We start from the raw sequence: 23,832 nt of genomic DNA, 5'->3' as shown, positions 1-23,832 counted from the left end.
ATTTTTCAACAACGACATTTTTGGAACTGTTCACATGAACATAGACTTCCGGACAGCGAAAGATTGACGGATTTCCACGGCAACGAATAACAATACGTCGACAAGCACTATAGCATCAACATGGCAATGTGACTGACTTTGCGGTTACTTTTCTCTTCGATGTAGAATGTAACGGCAAGTCAGTCACACTCAAGGTTTCTATCATTAAATCAATGATTTCAGTGGTTTTTACTACGTAATAAGTGCAGGCTAGTATGCAAGCTATATTTTAGCATGAATATTGTCAAAATATTTCATGTTGAATAAGTGATAACTGAGCGTGAATAAAATATTTTTCGAAGCTGTTTTCTCGATTTCATATTTTTACAGATGGGACTGACTTGCGGTTACCGGCAGTCTACTTCTCTGGATAGACAGTTATTTCTGGGCCGAACGCTGAAGAGCTAAAGAACTGGAGCTTTAAAAATCATTACTTAACCCTATATGTCCATTATTTTATCTGAAATATGTGTATAGGACATGGGATGCAGAATAAGTGATTCTCGTGGATTGAAGTAAAATCTCTGCCGTTATTTCACATTGAAACGGTTGTAATTATGCACGGATTATGAAATGCATAGAGCTTATTTATTATAAGCTTTTAAGCTCAAAATAGTGACAACATCACTAAAAAGTAACTCGCTACTAGCCCGGAAATCGGACGGGGTCGTTGGGTCCCAAAACATCAGATTTTTTGTGCTACTCTAGGACATATCCCGAACAGTTGACGGAACGTTAAGGTGGTGTTCATACCAAAGCCAGTCAAAAAAGACAAAACATTGCCAGAAGCTTTTAGACCGATAAGTCTGACGTCAACTCTTCTCAAGTTGCTGGAAAAAAATATGGATAACTACATCCGCAGCAAGTTTCTGAAGGACTTACCGCTATATAAACATCCATATGCTTATCAACAGGGTGAATCTACAGAAACTGCTCTATACTGCTTAGTGACGAAGATCGAGGAATCATTAAAATACAAAGAAACTGTGCTTTTCTTAATATTGAGGGAGCTTTCGATAACCCGTGATTTGCACCTATTTACGCGGCTCTACAAAATAGAGGAGTCGACTATTCATACCAAAATGGACTGGATCCAAGCAATGCTTTCGAGCAGGAGAATCACAGCTGCATTGAGAGTTGCGTCTGTCACAGTAAAGGCAGTGAAAGGGTGTCCTTAGGTAGGAGTTCTTTCTTCCCTGCTATGGTCACTGGTGTTAAACGTTCTTCTCAACAAGGTACAACAGGTTACGCTGATGACGTTGTTCGTATTGTATTGTCGGGGAAAATTTGTTGCAATTTTCTCTAGACGTATGCAAACGGCTCTTCACACTACTGCTCAGTGGTGCTCAGAAGAAGGGCTGAACTTTACCTCCACTAAAATCGTCATCATACACTTTACTAAGCGAAGGACGCATTCAAACACTCCTCCGCTACTGAACGGGGTAAGACTGAGTTTTGGCAATGCAACCAAATACCTTGGAATCATTCTGGATAAAAATTTGAACTGAACTACGCCATCAAGAAAGCGATTTCAGCATGTCACACAGTATGCGAAAAAATGGATATTTAAGGGATTAATTCGCATAGTAGTTTATATCTCGTTTCGGCCCTTTAAGCTGGGGTGACATTGCGCATTTCGTTTCGAGTAACTCTAACAAAACTAAATGATCGCTGGTGGGCGCTATGTTTCGTTTTTCGTATTTTTTTCAACTTTGCGGACTAGATGAGCCGAAGGATAAATGACAATGCCAGCTCCTTTTGAGCTTATAGCAAAACTGGCAGTATATGACGTACTCGAAAATAGAGAAAATCGTTCGAATCGAGCTGCACAATGCCACCCCTGGCGGCCAAGATCATACGGTTTGACGCAATTTCAGCATTGAGTATAAAATTACCCGATTTTGGGTACTGCTGTGGGAGCGTGTACCCAACATGACAACTGCTCACCAATTTCGCTACATATCGCTCTCGTAAATTAGTTTAAATTCGTTCGTTTTTTTGTTTGTGAACGATATTGTCGCGTTTGGTAGGTTCGATAATTTTTCGTCATGTTTGTGGATAAATGTTTAGGGTTAGATAGGTCGCGTTTCTGCTCTAGTTTTTAAAAAGTGGTGCTGACTTTGACGTCTCACCATTGCGGGGTTACGAAGTTCAGGCTCGATCTCGGTACGGGACACACTTCGTGATTTATTTTGCTATGATATGCGCGTTTTTAACTGCTGTTTTGTTTTGTTTGCGTCCTGTTTAGTTGAGTGGTCAGCGAGGGTTGTTTCTCCTCCGCGAATACGTGGATATCAGCAAAGGTTGTTCCGGTGGTTTTTCGAATGCAAGCTTATTATACTAGGTCTAGAAGATTTAAAATACTGACTTACTCCCGAAGTTACAAGATAAAAAAAAAGGACTAAATCATACATTCGAGCATATGTGAATGTCTCGAACTGAAAACGGAAAATGTTGGCAGCACTCTCTCAAAATTCAATGATTTGTGGGTGTGTAGGCCTTACCACGTATATTGCTACTTGAGATTAGTTAGTTCAGTAACAACTGCATTCTATAGATCGATAACGGCGCCGGCCACGTTCTTACCATCGTTAGGGTAAGGAAGAATGTTGTAGAGAAGGAGATGTAACAGTCGTTGTTGTCTGAGACCGAGTATACCTCTGAATCTCCACGACTGCGACGGAAAGGAAGGGTAGTGTCACAGTGGTAAGTGACTGAGTCGGACAGTGTTGCGCGCGAAGTAAACTTATTGCGAAGACGAACAATAAGTATCTTCTTTTGTCAGAACTCGCGGGCCTATACGAGCAGCACGAGTTCTAGGCAACTACATTTTCAAATTTTTACTAAATTTTTTAAAGTTCTAAATAAAAGCTGACAGTTCCTAAAAAGTCATCTCTTAAAAAAAATTTTTCAACTCTTGTCTCCAACATACGTCCACGAGACGCAAAAAACGTGAGAAATCCTGGATATGGAATAGTTTTTGTTAGAAAAACTTTTTCCTTAAGAGTGCCCGCTTTGATTTGTTCAGCAAAGTTTTTGGCAACTAAATTGTGTATCTAAAAAACTTTTTTTCGAGATCACTTTTTGTTTTTTAAAAATGATTTTTTTTTGGCGTAAGATCAAAAATTCAATTTTTTCAAAATTTTCATTGAAAACTTTGCACAGTGCTCCCACAGACCGTTATTATAAAAAAATGCACCAAAGAATCTGAGTACACCATTCGATTCGTTATGACGACAAAATCATCGTACGGTACATTTTTTAGAAATGCCCTTTTGAAGATCGTAAAAAACAGAAAGTGATATAAAAACGACGAATTACTTCCAAAATAGTTTCTACATATTCCAAGGGCTATTTTTTAAGACATTAACAGTTGGTGGAAAAATTTATTTGAAAATCCCACAGTGCATAATGGTCTCAACTCGAAAAATCATGATCGTTCTAGAGTTGACTGTAAAAAATTGATTTTATGTACTTAATATCTTCAGCAAAATTATGTCGTAGAACAAGGGCTTACTTTTGATATTTTTAGTTTTTCGATCAATACACCTAACAGTTAGATAAAAAAAATTTTTTTTTCTGATTTTTAATATACCATATTGCTTCCTTCAGCAAAGTTGTGGTAAATTTTAGCAGAAAATCAATTGCTAAATACTGCGATGTCCTATCTGTACGTTGAATACGACAAAATAGAGTTTTTTTGTGGAACACTTCCCTTTAAAATCACTGTTTTGTCTATAATATTGTCTGTAATGGTCAAAACAATGCTAAACGTTCTAAAATTTTATTCATTCACTAAACTTCTCTCAAGACTTTGTAAAATTTATTGTTTTGACAATCATAGAAAAAGTTATAGACAAGAAAGTGATTTTAAAGATGGGTATTCCACATAAAACTCTATTTTGTCGTGTTCAACGTAAATATGGGACATTGCAGTATCTAGCAATTGTTTTCTTTTGAAATTTTCCACAGCTTTACTGAAGGAAACAATCTGGTATATTGAAAATCAGAAAAAATATTTTTTTTTATCTAACTGTTAGGTGGATTGATCGAACAACTAAAAACGCCAAAAGTAAGGCCTTATTCTATGAAATAATTGTGCTGAAGACATTGAGTACATAAAATCAATTTTTCACAGTCAAATCTAGAACGATCATGATTTTTAGAATTTGGACCACTGTGCACTGTGGGATTTTAAAATAAATCTTCCTACCAATTGTTAATGTCTTAAAAAATAACCCTTGGAATGTGTAGGAACTATTTTGGAAGTTAATTCATTAAATGGTGGTTGAAAAAGGTGCTTTACAATAAGTATTTTATCGATTTTATATCACTTTTTATACTTTACGACCTTCAAAAGGGCATTACTTAAAAATGTACCGTACGATGATTTTGAAATTTTGACCAGAGATTCTGGACGTCATAGCAAATCGAATGGTGTACTCAGTTTTTTTGGTGCATTTTTTTTCATATAATAACGGTCTGTGGGAGCACCGTGGTTGACAACTCTCTAGAGGTCATCCATTGGCAACTTTTCTCTATCTCTCGTCGTTATTCAGATATATCAATTTATTAAAAAGAGGTTCAAGAACCTCAGACCTTTTCAAATGTTGGACTAGATAAATTAAAAAAAATATATATGCGAATTTGCTTAGGATATTTATGCACGGATATTTAGGATATTTACACACTCACGAAATTACAATGAATTCTGATGAATTTTGAGAGCCCCTCAGTCGAGTTGGTGCGATCCGTCGAAAACCGATGAAGTTTTAGCAAAGTTTTAACTATTTTGCATTGTTTGGGCATCAAAGTTTGGAAGGCCTTCTAACCCCTTTCAAAAAATAAACCGTGAAAGTTTCAGCTCAATCGGAAAACCATGATACAACTTCCCTTAAAAAGGTGATTGCGGTTCTCATGGACTGGCTCTTAAGGTGAAATGGTGTTGAAGCCACAAATGACCGTCTTCGAGCCATCACTTTGAATTTTTCAAAAGCACGACAGTAACTGAATTCACTTTTCGCTGTACATACATTGTTGTTTGAATTCAGTACAAATCGCCATACTTGATTGTTCGTATTAATTATTCACTCGTTAAAGAGTTTTTCCTATAAATAAGTAACCATTTCGAAGTAACTCCACAACAACAACAGTGGGTGAAATAATAAACATGTGTTCTTGGGCTATAATTTTTCCGAAAGTACACACAAACTTGAATCTATCGTTAAACTATTTACCACTTCAACAGAAAGCGCATATGTCTCATTCTCACGATGAAGGGTGTGCCTTCAAAGACGAACGACAAAAGAACGACAAAAATCGCTTGCATTACAGAAAAATTGAACTAAAAACAAAAGCTCTGATCTTTTAATTGAACACTATCGATTGGCCTGTTCACCTTTCTCTACCTAACCCAACTCACCTGTAATTCTTGTCCCTGGCAACCAAGGCTGAGTAAATCGATTGAAGTTCTGTTGACAGCCAACATGAGCGTGTACACTGGAAAGCACTTGACACGTGGGTGGAACCACTCTGTCTCCTCATCCAGCACGCTGTTAATTCGTACCTCGCTGTCGTCATCGTGGTGAAGCGTGACCTACAAATAAATAAACAGTGGTTATTGAATGATGATACTCCTGCCCGACCTTCGGACTCGGGCCAAGTGACTGACCTCCTTTGGGTAGGTATTCGGCGAAAGACAGGCGTGAATAACCTGCACATTGGGACGGAAGGCGTTCTGCTTTCGGAGGGAGAAATATTTTCGTGGGTCTGGTTCGACCAGATATCCACCCCAGTTCATGGTTTCCGCCAGCCAGGGTGCCGTCATCATCGAATCACTGATACCGGTAAGCGATTGGAAGAACGTTCCGAAGCGCTTCTTGCCCAGCAAATCCGAAACGAAACGTGCCATCTCTGGTGTCAACTCGTGCCGGTTGGTGAAGTTCAAATGATCCACCGGGGCGTTCGCGTTTCGCATGAACGTCATCGGGTACTTTTTCATGTGGATGTCACGAACGTACTTTACTAGAGCCGGGTTGTCCTGGGGTACGCCCATTAGGTCGTAGTCACGGGACATGTTCAGTCGGAATTGCTGGTGTCGAATTTCTGAAAGTACATAGCAAAAATGTAAGATTTTAATTTCTTTAGTTTCGCAATGTGGTTCGAAATAAGAGGTTAACCTTATCGCTCATTCAAATCGAGCTTTCTTGGCACCCGAAACAAGAACATATTAATCATTTACGTGTTCGTGTTCATTTGCGATCAATTGCTGTCCGGATGGGGCTGACTGTGGATGCTGAATTTAATACATATTAATGTAATTACGCTGGGCACGAACCACGGACTGGATTGCGAAACATATTTGCCACTAAGCCGCCGGTCAAGCGTATCTAAAGCGCTAATCTAACCTTAATAAATAGCGTCGGTGAACTCCGCACAGTCCCCGTAACTGAAACGGCATAGGACAGCCAGTTATAAAGATTGCCTTCGCTTCCCCCACGCGTACTTGAACGCGGTGTAGCTTGCCGGTCTGGTTAAGAAATTATATCGAGAGTATTTCAGTTGTATGTACATGTTCTAAGAATCAGAATATCGCGTGCGCAAATAATTGTGTTTCGAATATAATAATTTTTAAGAAAGACATCATGACCGAAACGAGCTCAGTCTTTTATAGAATAGAATGTTCTAAATCTTTTTTGATTGAAAAATTTCGGATACAAGCTGCAACAGAATAGTATTGACATAGCAGCAGTTATATAATTTTTCATATATAATATAAAATACGCAAAAAGATCACAACCTTCATGCGTAATGTCACTGTTATCTCGAAACTACATACATACACCTGCTGTAGCAGAATAAAATAATGCGTAGTTGTGCCCGTCTACAGCTATTACTTAGAGGTCGGCTCGATCTGAATGGAGCCCAACAATGAATTGTAAAATTTGCCACAACCGGCCATTTCGTCCATTATCACTTCCCCACGTCGTTCTCATTTTCGAGCGCGGCTTCGTTAAAAGCGCCATGGCTTCGACAGGTCGTTTGCTGCCAATGCCACTTCAGTGCGGTCAGTTTGCGCATAGAAAACAAAAAAATGCGTCCTCGATTAATAAAAAAAACATAAAACGGATCGTAAAAGAAAGTATAGAAATCATGTCATTTGTAAATTTTTAAGGGGTTTCCCCCTTGTTCCAAAGTGGCCATAAGTGGCCTGATTCTATTAGTGGCGCTTTTGGAAGTTTGACACACAGAACTGATGAAATGAGTAGTATCGGATGCATTACGCATATTTCGAACATACTGAAAAAGTAGATCGCAAGCATTCGCCGCGCCAATCATCTCCGCCAATTTAAAACCGCGCATCGATATTTTCCCGCGGACAAACGCGGACCAAAAGGGCACTGTCCTGAGCGGTCCACAGCGCGAAGGTTCATTCAAAATTGGCAAAAACTGAAAACGCTTTTGTGTGCGAATACGCCGTACGACGAGTGTGTAACTTTAAACTGAACCGGAAGAGGGCACCACCAGTCGACAAAAACAATCATCAGCCTGAAACGACAAATGAACTCGCCGGTTTATTTTTTCGTCTGTTTGAGTATAATACCCTTCCTAAGTACGTGATGCAGAAATTTTAAAGCGGGAATTTAAGCAGAGAGACAGTAAGGCAGTCAGGCACAAACAAAAAACGAAACGCTTCATAGGCAATAGCTTTTAATGCTGGCCGAAGTTTTTTTTTTCAACTATACGGCCAACGAATAAATGCAATACAAGGCACATACACTCCGTTGATGCATTAACATAAATTTAAAGAAGTTACGGTTCGTACCAGCGACGTTCAAAATGACGGAACGAAGTTTTGTATACAACGATGGTAACCGGAAACTACGCAGCGAAAACGAAACGTAAATTCTATGTTTTTTTTTCTCGCTCTTCAAACAGTAACTAAATTATATGATGGGTAGAAACACACAGATTTATCGATATTTGGTAGCCAATCAACAAACAGTGGGCGGCATTCAACCGGGGTTAAGCTTGCACAACCGATACACTCATTTAAAATTGAGCGACAGAATTGCATAAATGAATATTTGATTCCAAACCATTGTTTGTCCAATTTTAGCTATCCCCCAAGTAGCTATAAACGTGCCGAAATGGAGCAAACGGAAAACGGTTTTTGATGAAGATCCATACTGAACTTTATTGGTTGCCATTCCGGCATTTATATTCCGGCGTCACGCGAGATGTTTTTCTTTTGTTAATAGCTGTGCCAACTCCTAATGAATTTTAATAGGTTGCATGCTGATTGAATTAAAATAGATAGACAAATTGTACGGGATACTAACCACATTTTCATTAAAATGTAACAAAAATATAGTGATAGACACAGAAGATAAAGAATAGCCGCTATATCAAATTAATAGTCACGGGGTTTGCTCTCACAAGAACTGATTTTGATGATTTTAAAGGACAAGCTGTTGGTTGTTTGTTGAAGAGCTCTTAGCAAGCTTTAGGATCAAAATGAATATCAAATTAAAAATATTGTGCAGAAAAATGTTTACAGCTATTGAAAACATACAACATAAAAGTTATATAGAGTAAGGAACGGTTTAAGCAGTTACACCTATTTAGATCAATCGAAGAAAACGGACTCTTGAATTTTTTGAACTCTTGAATTTTGATTAATACAGTTTAAATGACGGGAAGGAAAACTTTGACTAACTAGCTGTCTTACAAATGTATAATACAAACCGTTCAACATTAAAAAAAATATTAAATAAACATCAACCTAAAAAAAATCAAAAATGAATGGCCACAAAAATTGTAGCCATTCAGTTGCCATTTGGGTACTGAAGAAAATTTCAACACATAGGAGGCTGTATAATACGCTGCTCAAAATAGGTTCCCTACCCTATCTTTTGTTTTTTTTTTTTTAAATATTTTCCCAATTTTCATAGGGTTCGAGCGATAGGAAGTACACAGGACACTTTACAAAGACCGCATAAACTAAATTTGAAACATTGAATGCGGTTATCGTTGTCAGTCGGCTGGTTCTCCCAGACGGTTGTGATATTAGGTTTGATTCCTGATCAGGTCGAGGATCTTTTCAAGCTGGACATTTTCTAAACTCAACCAAACTAAACTGTATCATTGTAGGGGTACTGGGGGTAAGCCCGGCTCTGAGGATTTTACTAGGAAACGCTAATTAACTGTGTTTTGGAATATGTGAAGTGTTGGTATTTAATATTTTTGACATTTTAAGACACATCGAAGCCACCGTGAAACGTCAAAATTATTTTGACAAAACATACGCTACTGCAGCTGATGCGTAAACGGATGTAATTTTTCGTGAGTGGAACTTAAGCTTTTATTCATTTGAAAAGACTAAAATAATTTTTCGTTGCTCTACAACTTATTGCCTGTATTGTTAGCAATCACAGGAATTCGATCTGAGGTAAATTGAAGCGATAAATTTGTAGAAATACTCTTTTTAAAACAAATGTGTGCTGTCGGGGTAACACCGTCACCCAGTGAGTGGGGTAAGCCCGACATGGTCTGAGGCTAGTTGGATGTTACTGACACATATTTCTCATCTATTACCGATGTCTCGCTGATAGATAAATTAATTAATCGACTTAGAACCATGCACTCAATCTCTTCTGTGATTTATGAATGATTCAAAGGGTTATTAGACGTGCCAAATGTACTGAATCAAGTCACAAAACTGACGGCTTTCCCGGTGGTATTTGAAATATGCTCCGGTGTGGTCAATGTGATCCTGGCTTCAATGAAACTAGTTAATAATATGATATAGAGTGCCACATGATAGGTTTGCCGAGTATCAAATTCTTTCATTGTTTATACATAATGTTCACCGGAACTTGTTCCGGAAATCTGCCCAGAACCAGCTAATCGACAACAACCAAATTCAACAGTAACATACAGAAATGTAAGATCTCTCATTCGGCAGTTTTCGAAGGGGTGCCGGTTTCACCCGCACTGATTGCTAAACGTCATTTTTATCTTAGTTTAAAAACTTCACTATTCCTTGTAAAATAACAGTTTGAAAGTACTGAAAACCTCCATATCTTGTAGAAAACAATCTGGGCAATGATTCTGTGAAAGAAATATAACAATATTCGCCATCAAGTGCTACTAAAGAATCATTTTCCTTAGGGGGCCGGGCTTACCCCCAGTACCCCTACTTATCCTACAACATGCAAAATGTGCCAAAAACTCAACTAATCTAGCTGATCGAGACCGCTATTAGCAATAAGGTATTTTACAAAGGAGTGGCAGATAAGTTCTCGATATGCGATCAGAGGTGGCGAGTTAAAGTTGTGACGTCACAACAATAGTTTACGTTCGGCATTCAGTGCAGATTTTCGACAGATTGTACTTTTTTCGAGTTTCTAATGTTCTACGGTTACCAAAAAACGCGAATGCAATCGTGTGGAAGTAAATCATGTGGTGTTTCGGTTTATCAAGCCTAAAAGTTAGGCATAAACATACAAGCTTCTCCCAAAAATTCCGGTATTGAGAAACGCTGGCGTTTGTTCTGTCGGGTACCAAATCTTTCCGCAATGTTTTATATTTGTTCACAATATTTTCACGCGGAGGATTTCGAGCATAGGTTCCAGGCCGATTCCTGGCGCATTTTAGCATCGGAAGGTAATGTATCAATTTATCATAGGTAGCTGTCCAAAGTAATTGTTTACGTTTTAGCCGTTCCAACAATTTCTACACTTTTATCGGCGAATCCATCATCACGGACGGAGCAGAGCTTTTGAGGCAAAACGAGACAGATGCACCGCTGAAAAATACGCTCCTTCGGCCAAATATCAAAATACATATTTCACACCATTCGAAGATAAGAACATTATGAGTTGCCTGTTTGAAAATAAAAAAGAGCTCTCTAACAAACCTGGAATCGCGGAAGAACTCACCCCAAGTGATGAAGAGGACTACATGTGGACCTACAAGCCAGCGACCTCTTTAGGAATCAGATGGAGTAGAGTACGCCATGAATTATAACGCTCGATCGGTTTTGGAAAGTAACCCCGAAATGGGCATTTACACCTATGAAATTGAAGACTCTTCGGAAGACGACTGCCATAAAAAAGTAGTTTGAAGATCTCTCTAACGGTGGGCTAGTTTAGTTAATCTATGACAATACCTGGGAGACACATGTTGTTCCTGATATTCCTGATATCATATCATAGTACAACAATATAATGCATTCCATACGATTTCAAACAAAATCTATACATTTTCCTATGCCAATTGGTGTGTTCAATTGGTTGTTGTGACGTCACGATCTCAGTACGCGAAAAATGTTGCTGCCTAACACTTGCAACCACGCTCATCTGCCGCTCCTTCGTATATACCTTATTGCGCTATTAGCCCTCCAGGATCGCGTGCGATATTGTTGTTTTGACACACGCGGAACAACTCAAACCTAATGAAAATTATTGGGATTCATGATTTCAGATGAACTGAATATTTAGGATACCTGAAAATACCTGAATAGGTATATAAATACTCAAGGAAAATGATAGTAAAGCAAGTGGCAAACACAAGTTCGAAAATAATTGTAACTTTCCTCGATAATCACATAATTGTTTAGTGCAAAATTCGCAATTCCTCACCTTTACGATGTAAGGGATAGTGAGCAACCTGTTGTTTTTTACAGTTTTACTGAATTCGCAATGACTGAAGATAAGAATCAGACACAACGAACTGTCCGATACAAGATAAATCTGACGTTTTATAGAATTCATATAAAAAACGCAATATAATATTTCAAAGGAAACTGTATCAGATGACCAGCCAACAAACCATTGAAAATCGCATGGAATATTTTGTTTTAGGTGCACCTTTTTGGCTTCTCTCTTCGTAAACAGATTCGCTTTCTATGCATTTCGTATAATCGCTTTTTGCCGAAGAAGGATTCGTTTCACAGTTCAGTAAAATGAACCACAATTTTTTACTGAGTAATTAAAAATAAATCGCCTCGTGCGACAATCGCCAAGGGGCTAGAGTTGATACAGCGTCGCCATTAGACACACAGGTGCATGTAAGCACGCCGCTGCCAATTCACCTTGAACTCATTATTCTGTCTGATCCTATACATCATTAAACAATCTTCCATTACACATCTTGTGCAGTTGTTGCCCAAGTAGCCGTGGTCGTCGTGCCAAGGTGCCCTGCTGAATGATACTGCCTCGCTAGACACACCGAATATAATAGAGAGCCACACAACGTCCATTTACATTATGCCGCGTCATTTCACTTGACCATACCGAAGCGAATTGCTCCCGCGATGGGTTTAAAAGATTCTTCTAGAAAGTCCACAACAAGCAAAACGGCGAAACAGCTACGCGGGCAAAAGTTACCACGTGAAGAAAAATCTCTAATCAGTTCTGCTGAATTTTCCAACCCGCCAGATTCGCTGTTTTCAATCACGCAGCGAGAACTGATTTCTCCGTGAAGGAGTTCATTTAATAAGTAAACTGGTTTCGGTCTCCCTATCGTGAGCGAGTTTGCAGACTCATTGCGGACTAATCAAAGGGCTCGCGACGGGTGTCTAATTAACCGAAGGGCAGAACTAACACTTGTTGTTCTTTCCTCACCTACCCATCCCAATCGGTCCCACCTTCGAGGCCAGCCAGCACCTCCAGGCCCGAACAATCAACCAATTCTTCTGCTACACGGCTATAATCTACCAAAACCAGCCACGTCCGGGTCATGTAATCTATAGGGCAATCGCAACAAGCGGCAAGAAGGGAACGCAGTTTAGCCAGCCGGCGAAAATTACACCCAGAATTTGACCCGCACAACCACAAGGTGGAAACCAAACAACGCACATACACACACACACGTACCAAAGGCCGCTCCGAAATAGATGCGGACAGAAAACACGAAAACCACAGAACATATAATTTTATAACTCAAGGATGCGGTATTTAAATTAATTTATTGGGCTTCTTTACCTTTTCGATATGGATCTGGACGAAACAACGAAGTGCTACGATGTTGAACATGACCATCGACGGTAAACCATAATGTAGGGAAGAGTGCGATCGTACCAATTTCGTTTTTTTTTTGCTCAATTCAATGATACAAACACCGATGGCTTACGAAAATGTTACAAACTTCAATTTTATCCTTTGATTCTAGGAATATTTATTTTAATAGGCTGCAAAATCGGTTCGCATCTCGATATCATGTAATGCAAACTTTCTTTCTGTTTTCAATGCCAATGTAGGAAAAAGTAGAACAACCATCCAACGTTCGGTAATCAATCGCATAACTATTTCGCTTTCTATTCAAGTTTCAGTATGCATTTGCACAATCGACTGCGATCAGGTTTGCAGAGCAACGAAAAAGAAAAGAAATTGATTCCCCGTTTGCTTGTTTTTTTTTGCCCGAGTTCAATTTCGCTGATGGCTCTAATTAGTGTCCGACCCGGCGGGAAAAGTATTGTTCCGAATTTCGTTCCCATCACATCATGACCACCGACTTGCGGGACACTACCGCACACTGTAGAGCTACACGAAACTGTAATTTAGCGATTCGGCCTGTTAAGATCGTTAAGCATTTAGTGAAGATAAATTACCGGTGAATAATTATAGGCATCAGGGCGAAAATATTACTTTTCACCACGAAACCTGTATGTACCTCTCTCGTTTAATGTCGTAACTGTACTTACTTGATGTGACACTCGATGATGATAGTTTCCCACAAAAACCGAAACAATCAAACCTACCCATCAGACCCATTCGCTGGCATGTTACAATCTTGCTGCATACAAGTGACACCGGACATCGCTAAATTGCTGACCGCGGTCCAATTGCCTCCAGTCCTGCACAGTCAGTGCGAAATAGGGTTGATCGATCGAATTTCGCTTCACTCTCAAGAACACCGTCCCGTCAACAATTTACGGCGTGTTGGCAGACCAACCGATGCAGTGTGGCCCGAAAGAGAGACAGAGCGAGAGGGTCTAGGGTCGAGTCTTGTACCTCTGCTATGTACTTGGATGTGAAACGCGAGAAGTGATTTGAATAATGACCACATCCGGTCTTGCGGTTACACGGTGTGCTATTTTTCCGCTACACTGTGGGCCCCGACCGACGATGGACCTGCACTGTTGTTGCACTGTGCTGCAGAGATGCAGCCGAATTGACCGATGGATAATTGAAGTCATTTTGGGCGATTACGCTGCGGTTGGTTACAGTGGCAGATTTCCCATTTGTTATAGCAACGTTCGGTTATTTCGTAAAATTTGCTCCAATGAAGTTGTTAAACTTTTTCGTACTTGGAAGGTTTACGTCGAATAGTGTGGGGAAACAACAATCCCGTTTTTTGAGGACGAAAAACAATATGTTAGTCAAGAAAATTTCAGCTCAATCAGACTGCATACGTTTTGCGATTTAAATTGCAGTGAAATAAAATACGAACTTTTTAACCAGAATTAGAAATTGCATCCTAGTGCATTAGACGTGAGAATAACGTCAGATAGACGAACACAAAATAACCAAGATTATTTTTTAATTACAAACCGACCATTGCGTTATTAAAACCACAAAAAGGAATGTTTACGATGCTTTTCAAGATGATAAACGAAAAACGAATTTGAAATTACAGACAACTTCTCGGAATATTACAACAGATCTTTTTTCAGATAAGATCAAATTTTCTGACAATAGTCGCGTTTCAGGTTTTCTTTCTGGAAGGGGTTTGATGAAAAAATGTGTATTTTAAGAATATAGAAGGGAGAACAAAGTTAAGAGAGAGAGAGAGAGTAATCTAAATCATCATTGTAATTCTCGTTGGAAATAATCAAGCTACCATCATCCAGTTCTGAATTGACCTGTGCTGCATCATAGCCTAGCCACCGCCTGTCAAACCGGGCCGGACAGAAGCAATTTCCATCCACACTGACGTCCATACTACTCAACCGCTGAATTGTTTCGCAGAGAAGTGCAAATATATTGGAGTAGATAATAAGTTATTTGTATTTGATTAGATACATCGCGTCTCCTTCAAAGAGACAATGTTGTCACTGTATGTGCATTTGATTTGTTATGTATATAGAAAAGAAGAGTGAGTTTTATGCCTCTCGGAGAAGAGGTCTAGAAGAACTTCACTTCAAAAGGCTTTTCCCTGCTCCAAATAAAAAAAAAAATATATGAGAATATTAATCAATGACCGTCATGCAACAAAACAGTTGTTTGGCGCGCTCACGTCACTCACTCCCGTTGTATTAGGGATACGAGTGCGTGAGACGAGAGAGAGAGAATAGGAGAAAACAATTTTAAAGATGAAGTGTTTCTCTGCTGTCATTACCGATACCGCATACCGTGCAACGCACGTACTGTTTTAAAAACCCGTTGCGTAGTTTAGTCAATGATAAAATTTAGGACAACATTCGAATTGTTGTTTATCGCATGACATACACAGTAGGGTGCTAATTGAAATCGACTTTTCGAATTTCGTTGAAGGCAGGTCTCAAAAGTTTCGTCTATCCGAAAAAAAAGCTCAATTATATAGCAGCCTTTTTTTTCAAAACCAGGTATAGTCACAAAATTCCATTCCAAAAGATCGACAGTCGATGTAACCTTCCCTTGCATGGGAGGATAAACGACGGCCGCATGGCAGCGAAAAGACAACAGAAAAGTTTCGATCAAGTTTTTTTTTGGTAACTAAAGTAAGCCAAGAATTGACATGATAGAAAAACACACATCTAGAAGTTGTGCCTTAAAGCAGTCAAATGATAACTTCTTGGACCAATTATTGATGCCAAATGTCTTAGAAATGCGTAAATTGTAGAGATCAGGAGTTTTATTTAAAAAAAAAAATCAATTTTCTGGGAGATTTCTTGTGTTTTTTTTTTCAACACCAGATCTTAAAATTATGCATGTTTAAAACATTCGGTTTAAAAAAAAATCGATTCCGACAATTTCATGAAGAACTATTTGTGCATTTTTTCACCGGGCAAAAAAGTGACACTTAGACCGTTTAAAGGCTTTACGTCCCGAAGTCCGATTGAGCTAATAATATAGTTCGGGTTGTGTGAACAACCTACTGATAGATTAATTTTTAAGATTTCTTACGATTACAATGAATGCCGTCGGTGGTTCAGTTTTAAAGGGATTGTTTATAGTTATCGGAGGAAAATCAAATTTTTACAGTAGTTCAGTATATGTGTTTAGTTTACATACATCGATTAAGTTATGGGATGAGCTTTAGTGAAGTGCTGGGCATTTTTGATTGACGCTTCCCATAAGAATTTGTGCAGCCATTTCCGGTACATTTTTAATTTTTTTATGTGTTTCTCATCGATCCCTTTACGTCCTTCGAATCGAAGTTTGTGCTTCATCTTAGCCCAGAAGGTTTCAATCGGACGGAGTTCAGGACAGCTTGATGGGTAATGTCTTTCGGCACAAAAACCGTGTAATTCATCTGAAGGCCAGCGTTTTGACAGCCTTATACTGCCTTTCATCCCGATTTGAGATTTCTGCACCTTGAACGTTCCGATGTGGATCGTTTCTTGGCCTTCTGAACCAAACCTTGCGTAATATCAGGTTTTTCGACGAAGTCCAACGTCGAAATGTTCGGCTCCCGTATGATATGAACGTCGGCTCTCGGTTTTTAACGCGTTATTATCGGTTTTTGTCCAGCTTCTTGCTTCGTTAGGGTATTTCAGGTTTTTTTCAGGTAGGTGTTAGACACCTTTTTAATTTGTAAATATTCGAATCAAATAACTTTTGTACTCTTCTTGTACAACCAGATTGGAATTTGATCATGATCATGATGAGATGTGTACTGTAGCATACTGCCGAAAGGCGTCGTACACAAATTACGTAATGCATTAATGGGGTGAGGAGTGTTGAGTCTGCGTTACAGCGTTATTGTTACAGAGGAAGGGGGGGGGGGGGAGGGAGGGTGGTTTGGGCTCTGAAATCTACATTTTTAGCGTTATGTAATTGGTGTACGACGCCAAACCCTTTTTGGGTAATTCCTTGAAAAAACTTCGTGTTTAAAACTCTTCTCTTCCTAGAATAAATGGTCTTCCGAAAGTACATAAACCTGGTCAATCAGAGGAATTGTTTCAGCTGTAGGGGCGCCAACGGAAAGATTGGCATAATGGTTGGTCGAGGAATAGTGATTTTTTTTGGTATCACAGCGCTTTTCCCGAGTGTTCCAGTGAATGGAGCCATAAAGCTTTAAGAAGATTCTCTCCCAACGATAAGACAATACGTGGAAAACTTTACTAGAACTTTAGTTACTCGAAGTGAACTCGACTTTGCATAGATTTATTTTCATTTCAAGGGAAATATTACAAACAAACAAAAGGAGTGCCTCTGGAAAATCCTCTATTACCTTTGCTATATGAGCTTTATATGGCGAATTAGAAAATAAATCAAAAGAAAATGATATCTAATCAAATCACTGGTTGAGATAGGATGACTATATGGGCACCAAAATTCATAGGAATAATTCAATAACTATAATCTTTCATTTTTTTCCGGAAGCTTTTGGAATGCACTTTTTTTTATCTGTCGATCAGTTCATCCATGCACTGAAGAAGCATCATTGTCGGAGTTGAAACATGTATCTGCGTATTGCGGAAAGTGAATCGTAAAGTGCACTGGCGAAATATGCTATTCGTAGGAATAGCTCGAATGAACTTTTCAGCACAAACCATATATGGTTCGCGAGGTAGACGTAAATTCATATATTTCGCACAAACAGAGTTGCTTGATATCATTGGTTGCTGCACTATCGAAGAAATTACAACAGCTTTCGACCATGTTCAGACAATTCAAATTTCCTCTTCACGTAAGGACAGCAACTAAATTGTTGAGAATACCATCAATCGTATAGAAAATGGTTTTTACAGTTATCGTATTTGTTTATTTTACTTCAATGTATCTGACAATAGTCCTAATAAATAACAAGAATCAGGGTCAAGTGTACAAAATTGATTTGATTGATTCAACCTATGCACAAACTTGCGCAATGATTCGTCAAACTCGAATAAATATTTAACACTCAGAAAGGCGCTGATTGCATCGGTGACTGGTTCGGAGAATCCTAAGGATGTGCGGTGGAAGGCGGTTTGAAGCAGACCAGTAGATCGTAAGGCACGTTGAGAAGCACGGAAGTTTAGCTTCGATTTCACCATTCATAACTTCCGTAACGAAAGCAGCTTGTTGTATTTTGCGACGACGTTCAATTGTGTCAAAAGGACAAGTAACCGACAGAAATCAGGATATGGTGGGAGGTTTTCCGGATCACGCCAGGGTAGATAGCAGTTGGGAGTACCAAATCACGTTGCAGTTTTCGAGTAATGGTCGTACTAGTGAGCAGTAAAGCGCTTTTATACAGTGAAGTCCCAGCCAATTTTTGTAATAAATCTTGATTGTCGATTCATTTTCGATATTAGGCTGGCATGATGCAAATGGAAAATACGCTTGGCATCGAGTAAAACACCAAGGTCGCACACACGGTCAAGTCTTTTCAGCTCAAGTCCATCAATGCGGTATTCGAACATGATCGGGTTTAAAATTCGGTGAGATGTCATAACCTGGCATTCTTGAATGCTGATTACTAGCCAGTTTTGTGGCACCAGTCATCGAAAATATTTAGCAGAGCTTGAAGACGGCGACAATCGTCAATTGTCTTTAAATCATCCGCGTATACCAGAAGCGCAAAAAGTAAAGGCCCCATGTTGCTGCCTTGTAGAACTTCCGATATATAAGTTAACTGCGACGAAACGCAAGAAACAGGTTTCACAAGTACACGCAAAAGTTCAAGCTTACATCATCCGATGTGTCCTCTCAAAACGCACATTAAATGCTATGGCTTTTACACAACAAACATGTCAAAAGGATAACGCGACAATTGCGTAATGAATACATTGACAGAGATTGAGATCAGAATATGTATCATACACACAAAATCGTAGTGTTTCGGTAGACTTCGGTTTTGGGCAAACGATTAGTTTTGGGGCGCTAAAAAAACCGCTGGTTTCTATCGTGAGTGGGTGCGTATCTAAAGCTGGCATGATGCAAATGGAAAATACCGAAACAGCCAACAGCGAGCCTCGTTGCAACAGAATTCACTGACGCTGGTGCCAGTCACGTGGAACCGAATGCATAAAACCAGAATCGTCATTAAATGTCGTTTGAAGCAAATACAATGTCTTTTTAAATGTTATTGATTCGATGATGTTTTTGAATGACCGGATTCATGATAGTGAATCGATCAGTTCATATATGCGTTAACCTAGTCAGTACCAAAATCATCAGTATTGATTACTGCTTGCACTGCTTTAACGATAGCAGCATTCTGGAAAATATTACCAATACCAGTACGAATCATGATGTCAATACTAGCACCGGTCAATACTTCAGGTTACATCTATTTGCGCTCTTTGTTCCATATTTGAGCTACACGTGGACTCCATTAGGTTTGTGCACACAAAGCGATTCGGCATAAATCCATGCTGCGGTGGATATATAATTTTTAGTACAATGAAGCATAACTTCGCTAACTAGAATCTTGACCAGTTCGGAGCCCACCGGAAGACTAGTGATGCCACGACAGTTTCTGACATTTTGTGCGTATTATAACAATTCTGTACAATCAAGCTATTCTACGAAACATTGAATGTTAGCTTCAAAAAAGCTCCTACTTTCTAAGTTTAATGTGCGTTTCAGAGTTCACAAACTGCACATCAATATAGACGTAATCCTACGTCGAAATACATGAAAATTTGAAGAAAAATTTTAGGCTGCGAAATGACAATTATTAAAACTGTGCGAGTCTGCCACTAAAATTGTTTGAAAAAATATCGATTAACAACGACGGAACAAAAGAAATGTTTCAAATTACGTGATTAAATTTTTAGGGTAAAATCTAATTTTTCAGTTAAGGGGTGATACTCATTTTTGGTCGAGAAAAATGAGGGAAGTTTGAATTTATTTTTAAGTGCATAGCACCATTTTTATTGCATCAAAGTGGTATTTTTCTGAAAGTACAGTTTATCAACAACAAAAAAATACGTTTGATTTTGATATATACCAATTATTACTGGAGTAATGGCCGTTTCCACGAACCGTTTTTTTATTGCAGAGGCTTACGGTGATCCTGATAGAGACCACATCTGTTCAACTGAAGAACCAAAAACGAGACAAAATCTCTTTATTTTAAGTATCGACATCTAGCGGTGAAGAGAACGCATTTTACACTCGAAATTTCATTATGGTTATATTCCATTCATTCAACAAAAGGACTGTATGAGCTCTCGCCGCTTTTTCGTCGAGAGAATCCTCTGTTCTCCCCGGTACTGGTATAGCGAGGGTGCCTTTTCATGATAAACGTACAGTACCACCCGCATGCGTGCAACGGTTTTTGTGTAGATATATTTTTAATGAATTTCATTTTTGCCCAAATTGAAAACTGAATATCTTGACTAACGACAATCATTTGTTTACATTGTACCCAATGTCGTAAGCAGTGCTGGTACAGCACAGGTATAAAAAACGGTACGAGAAAAAAATATTGTCGTTGACCGAGAAATTCGGTTTCCAAGTCCAACGAAAATATTCAAGTAAATCAACTAACAGGTTAAAATAGTTTCAACAGTCGTGAGGTGTACGATCCAAGAAAATTTGTTAGACAATGTTTGAATGGTTGAAAGATTTTTAGTTTACTTTGTTCTATTGACGTTGATTGTGAATTGTTACTGAATTTCCGCTTTAAAGATCTCTTGAATGCGGTTCTGTCTTAACTTGATTATGATAGATTCAACTATTCAAGATCACCTTTTGCCTGGTCATTAAAGCGAAAAAAATAGTTTTTTGGTGCATGTTCAAACTATTGGAGCGAACTTTTCGAACGATGCACAGTAAAATCAATGTAGGATGGAACAGCAAAAAATGAATGCGAAAACTTGGGCACCGATTTGCTGCAGAGTTTTGTTCGAAGTTGCATATCTGTTCTGTGTAGAGACTCAGCGAGTCAACTAAAATCAAAAAACTCATATTATTTCATTAGTTTAGAAGTGTGCCGTGTCCTTGAACGATCGCTTTTATGAGTATTTTGTTTTCAGTGCAAACGGGAGCGTTTTTCCAAAGATGACTAGAACAAGATACCTAACTCTTGCAGAATTCATCGGACATGATTGTCGCTGCACGTGAGCAAAAGTCGAACTAATTCATACACTGTTAAGCCTGTATTACACTCTTTGACCAAGCGTCAAATATTTGCCACTTTTTGACAGATAAAAATTTGGTCAAAGATAATTGTTTGTCTCTCTCCAATTTTAACATGGGGCAAACACGGGCAAACAACAGCCATGATGTCAAATAAATTTGACCATTATGTCAAAAGGTCAAATATTTGACCATTAGACAAAGAGTGTACTACAGGCTTTAATATGATGTATACTTAACGTCAAAATCAACTGACGACAAGGCCAAGACATGACTGCTGAAAGGTGAAACAATTTTTTCAGTATCCATGTGGACGACTGTACGGTGCTGCCATCCGAAAAAATGTTAATAATGTGTACGAATGTTTAGTTCTCAAACATCAATCTCGCCGGAAGAATCAAGAATAATCGGCGCATCATTTAAAATTGAGCGTACCATCAGAACTTCCTGATAACCGCTATGGGCACGATCTACAGTCAAGTTTTCCACTCTTGCCGAGGTTAATAAAGCAAAAATCGGGTGCCCCGGTGAACCTGACCATATGCACAATGGTGCTGAAACCTGGCTTGCGACATATCAAGCTTTAAGTGTTGGTAGAATGGGACCTGAAAATAAATATAACCCCTCAATATAAACTCCCAGTCTAACAGTCAATTCCACACTTTTCTTTTGTATTTTAAAGTGCGAAAAATATTAAGAGTAAAAAATGATGATATCATTAATCTGCATGTTATCTTAAGCGTCGAGCTGATCGAACTGCTACACCTTTTTTATATACAATCTTGAACAGCTCAACGATTAATGACGGACTATGCACGATAAATCGGTTATGCTCATAGTGACAATTTTATGAGAATTTAAGTCATCAGATGGCAGCACTAACCGTCGGAAATCGGTATTCAAAATGTATGAAAAATATGGAAGTTAGGTATCTTGTTCTAGTTATTTTTGGTTTTTCCCAAAAAATCAAGCGCTAAAAATTGCATTAAAAATTTTTTGCATCGAAATGTAACTGTATGTTTCAAAAAGCGATCGTTCAAGGACCGGTAAATTTATAACGAAAATTAAAAAAAAAAGATGAAGGAAATCGGTTTAGTAGTTTTTCCGCAATCAGGATCACGGCAAAGTTAATTTTTGAGAAGTTCAAGTTCAAGTTCTACTTCTGCCTTCGTGGCGAGGCGCACTGCAAATCTCTCTAACTTTCTCCTTATTGCTCGGATCTTCATAAAAAATTGTGAAAATGTTCTCAAGATGTTGTACTTCAAGCTAATGCAATAAAAAAATTTTCGATTTTTTGGAAACTAAAAAGGTATATAGCCCCTTAAGGATTTTATTAATAACGTTTGACATCATCCGGTTTGATAAATAGTTTGAGCCATCGCTAAATTGTAGTAGAAATTAAAACCCGGCATAACGTTTCAATAAATTGTAGAAATAATCTCTCTCTAATTTAAATTGAAAATCGAATTTAGACAGTGCTTATTTCACTGCTTGAGTTTTGGAATCGAAAGCGGTAATCAAATTAATATTTATGTTACAACATCACCAATCTCGCCAATTCACATTCCAGCTTGCTTGGAATGCTTGTAATGTTCAGTTTTATTCACTAACCTGTTGTGTCCATATAGATGACCAGTATGCTGAGCACCGTAGCGAACGAAATTATGCATAACGCCACCGGAAGTAGCTGCCGCAAGGGAGACGGTCCAAGGGGTGAAATTTTAACAGGTAGCTTAGTGCCGCCGGTTAGGGTGGACGGTGCCGAGCCAGGGCCGGAGCTGGTCAGCAAACCAGTGCTACCGCCGCTCACAGACGACGAAAACGGATGCAGCTGAGGTAGATGTGCGTGCTGATGGTGCAATTGATAATGCTGCTGGTGATTGGGCAGATACTGCGCGTGCTGTTTGTGACTGGAATCGATGATCGTTCCAGCAATGTTCGGAATTTGCTGCTGGTGGGAGTTATTAATGTGTGTGTCCTCCAGGTTTTGCTGCTGCTGGTCTGGTGTCATTTTATCCTGCTGCTTTGGGACCTTTGTCCTCATTCCATAACTGTAACAAGAGACAGGATGAAGAGAACGTTAGATAACTGCGCAAAAAGAAATATTAAATTACAACTCCCGTTTTGCGAGAGCATATGTTTTGTTGGCGATCCTACTGAGCCGATTTCAACCCTTTCGGGATGTTGCTACTTGATATCGAAAGCATCATTTTTTGCTGTTGTAAAAACCCAATGTTTAGTGAACAAAAGAATCCTTAGAACATGTGAGCAGAGAACGATCCATTTTATGCAGATGCCCTCTTCAGAAACATTCTTCATCTGTTGGAGCACCTCGTGCACACAAAGAGATGCATCAGCTGGAGAGAATGCCACTCGAGATAATGCCTGTGTGCTGATGGGTAGATACTTGCGCAACAACCGACAGATGACACTAATGAACGGTGACGGGACAAAGACGTGCTGTTAGGAGTGTATTTTTCGCCTAATAAGATACCCTACCAGGTGTGGATCGTACCGTCGAACCTGATAGAAGTGAATGGCTTCTCAATGGCCAATTTGATGAACGGTGACA

At 39.0% G+C, this 23,832-nt stretch overlaps 1 protein-coding gene across 2 annotated transcripts in view; it reads right to left on the bottom strand.

The window, feature by feature from the left end:
* The window catches only part of LOC129730095 (protein Star), a 46,745-nt gene that overhangs the window by 4,578 nt on the left and 18,335 nt on the right, over window positions 1–23,832 (bottom strand). For both annotated transcript variants that reach the window (XM_055689139.1, XM_055689138.1), the window contains exons 2-4: window positions 22,872–23,311; window positions 5,711–6,144; window positions 5,462–5,635 (exon numbers count right to left, since the gene is read on the bottom strand). In XM_055689139.1, coding sequence (XP_055545114.1) covers window positions 5,462–5,635; window positions 5,711–6,144; window positions 22,872–23,304 — 1,041 coding nt within the window. In that variant the 5' untranslated portion in view covers window positions 23,305–23,311. The remainder of the gene's footprint in view (window positions 1–5,461; window positions 5,636–5,710; window positions 6,145–22,871; window positions 23,312–23,832) is intronic.

This window comes from Wyeomyia smithii, chromosome 3, assembly GCF_029784165.1.
Source record: "Wyeomyia smithii strain HCP4-BCI-WySm-NY-G18 chromosome 3, ASM2978416v1, whole genome shotgun sequence".
Classification (NCBI taxonomy): domain Eukaryota; kingdom Metazoa; phylum Arthropoda; class Insecta; order Diptera; family Culicidae; genus Wyeomyia; species Wyeomyia smithii.
This window is presented reverse-complemented; position numbering and strand designations above follow the sequence as displayed.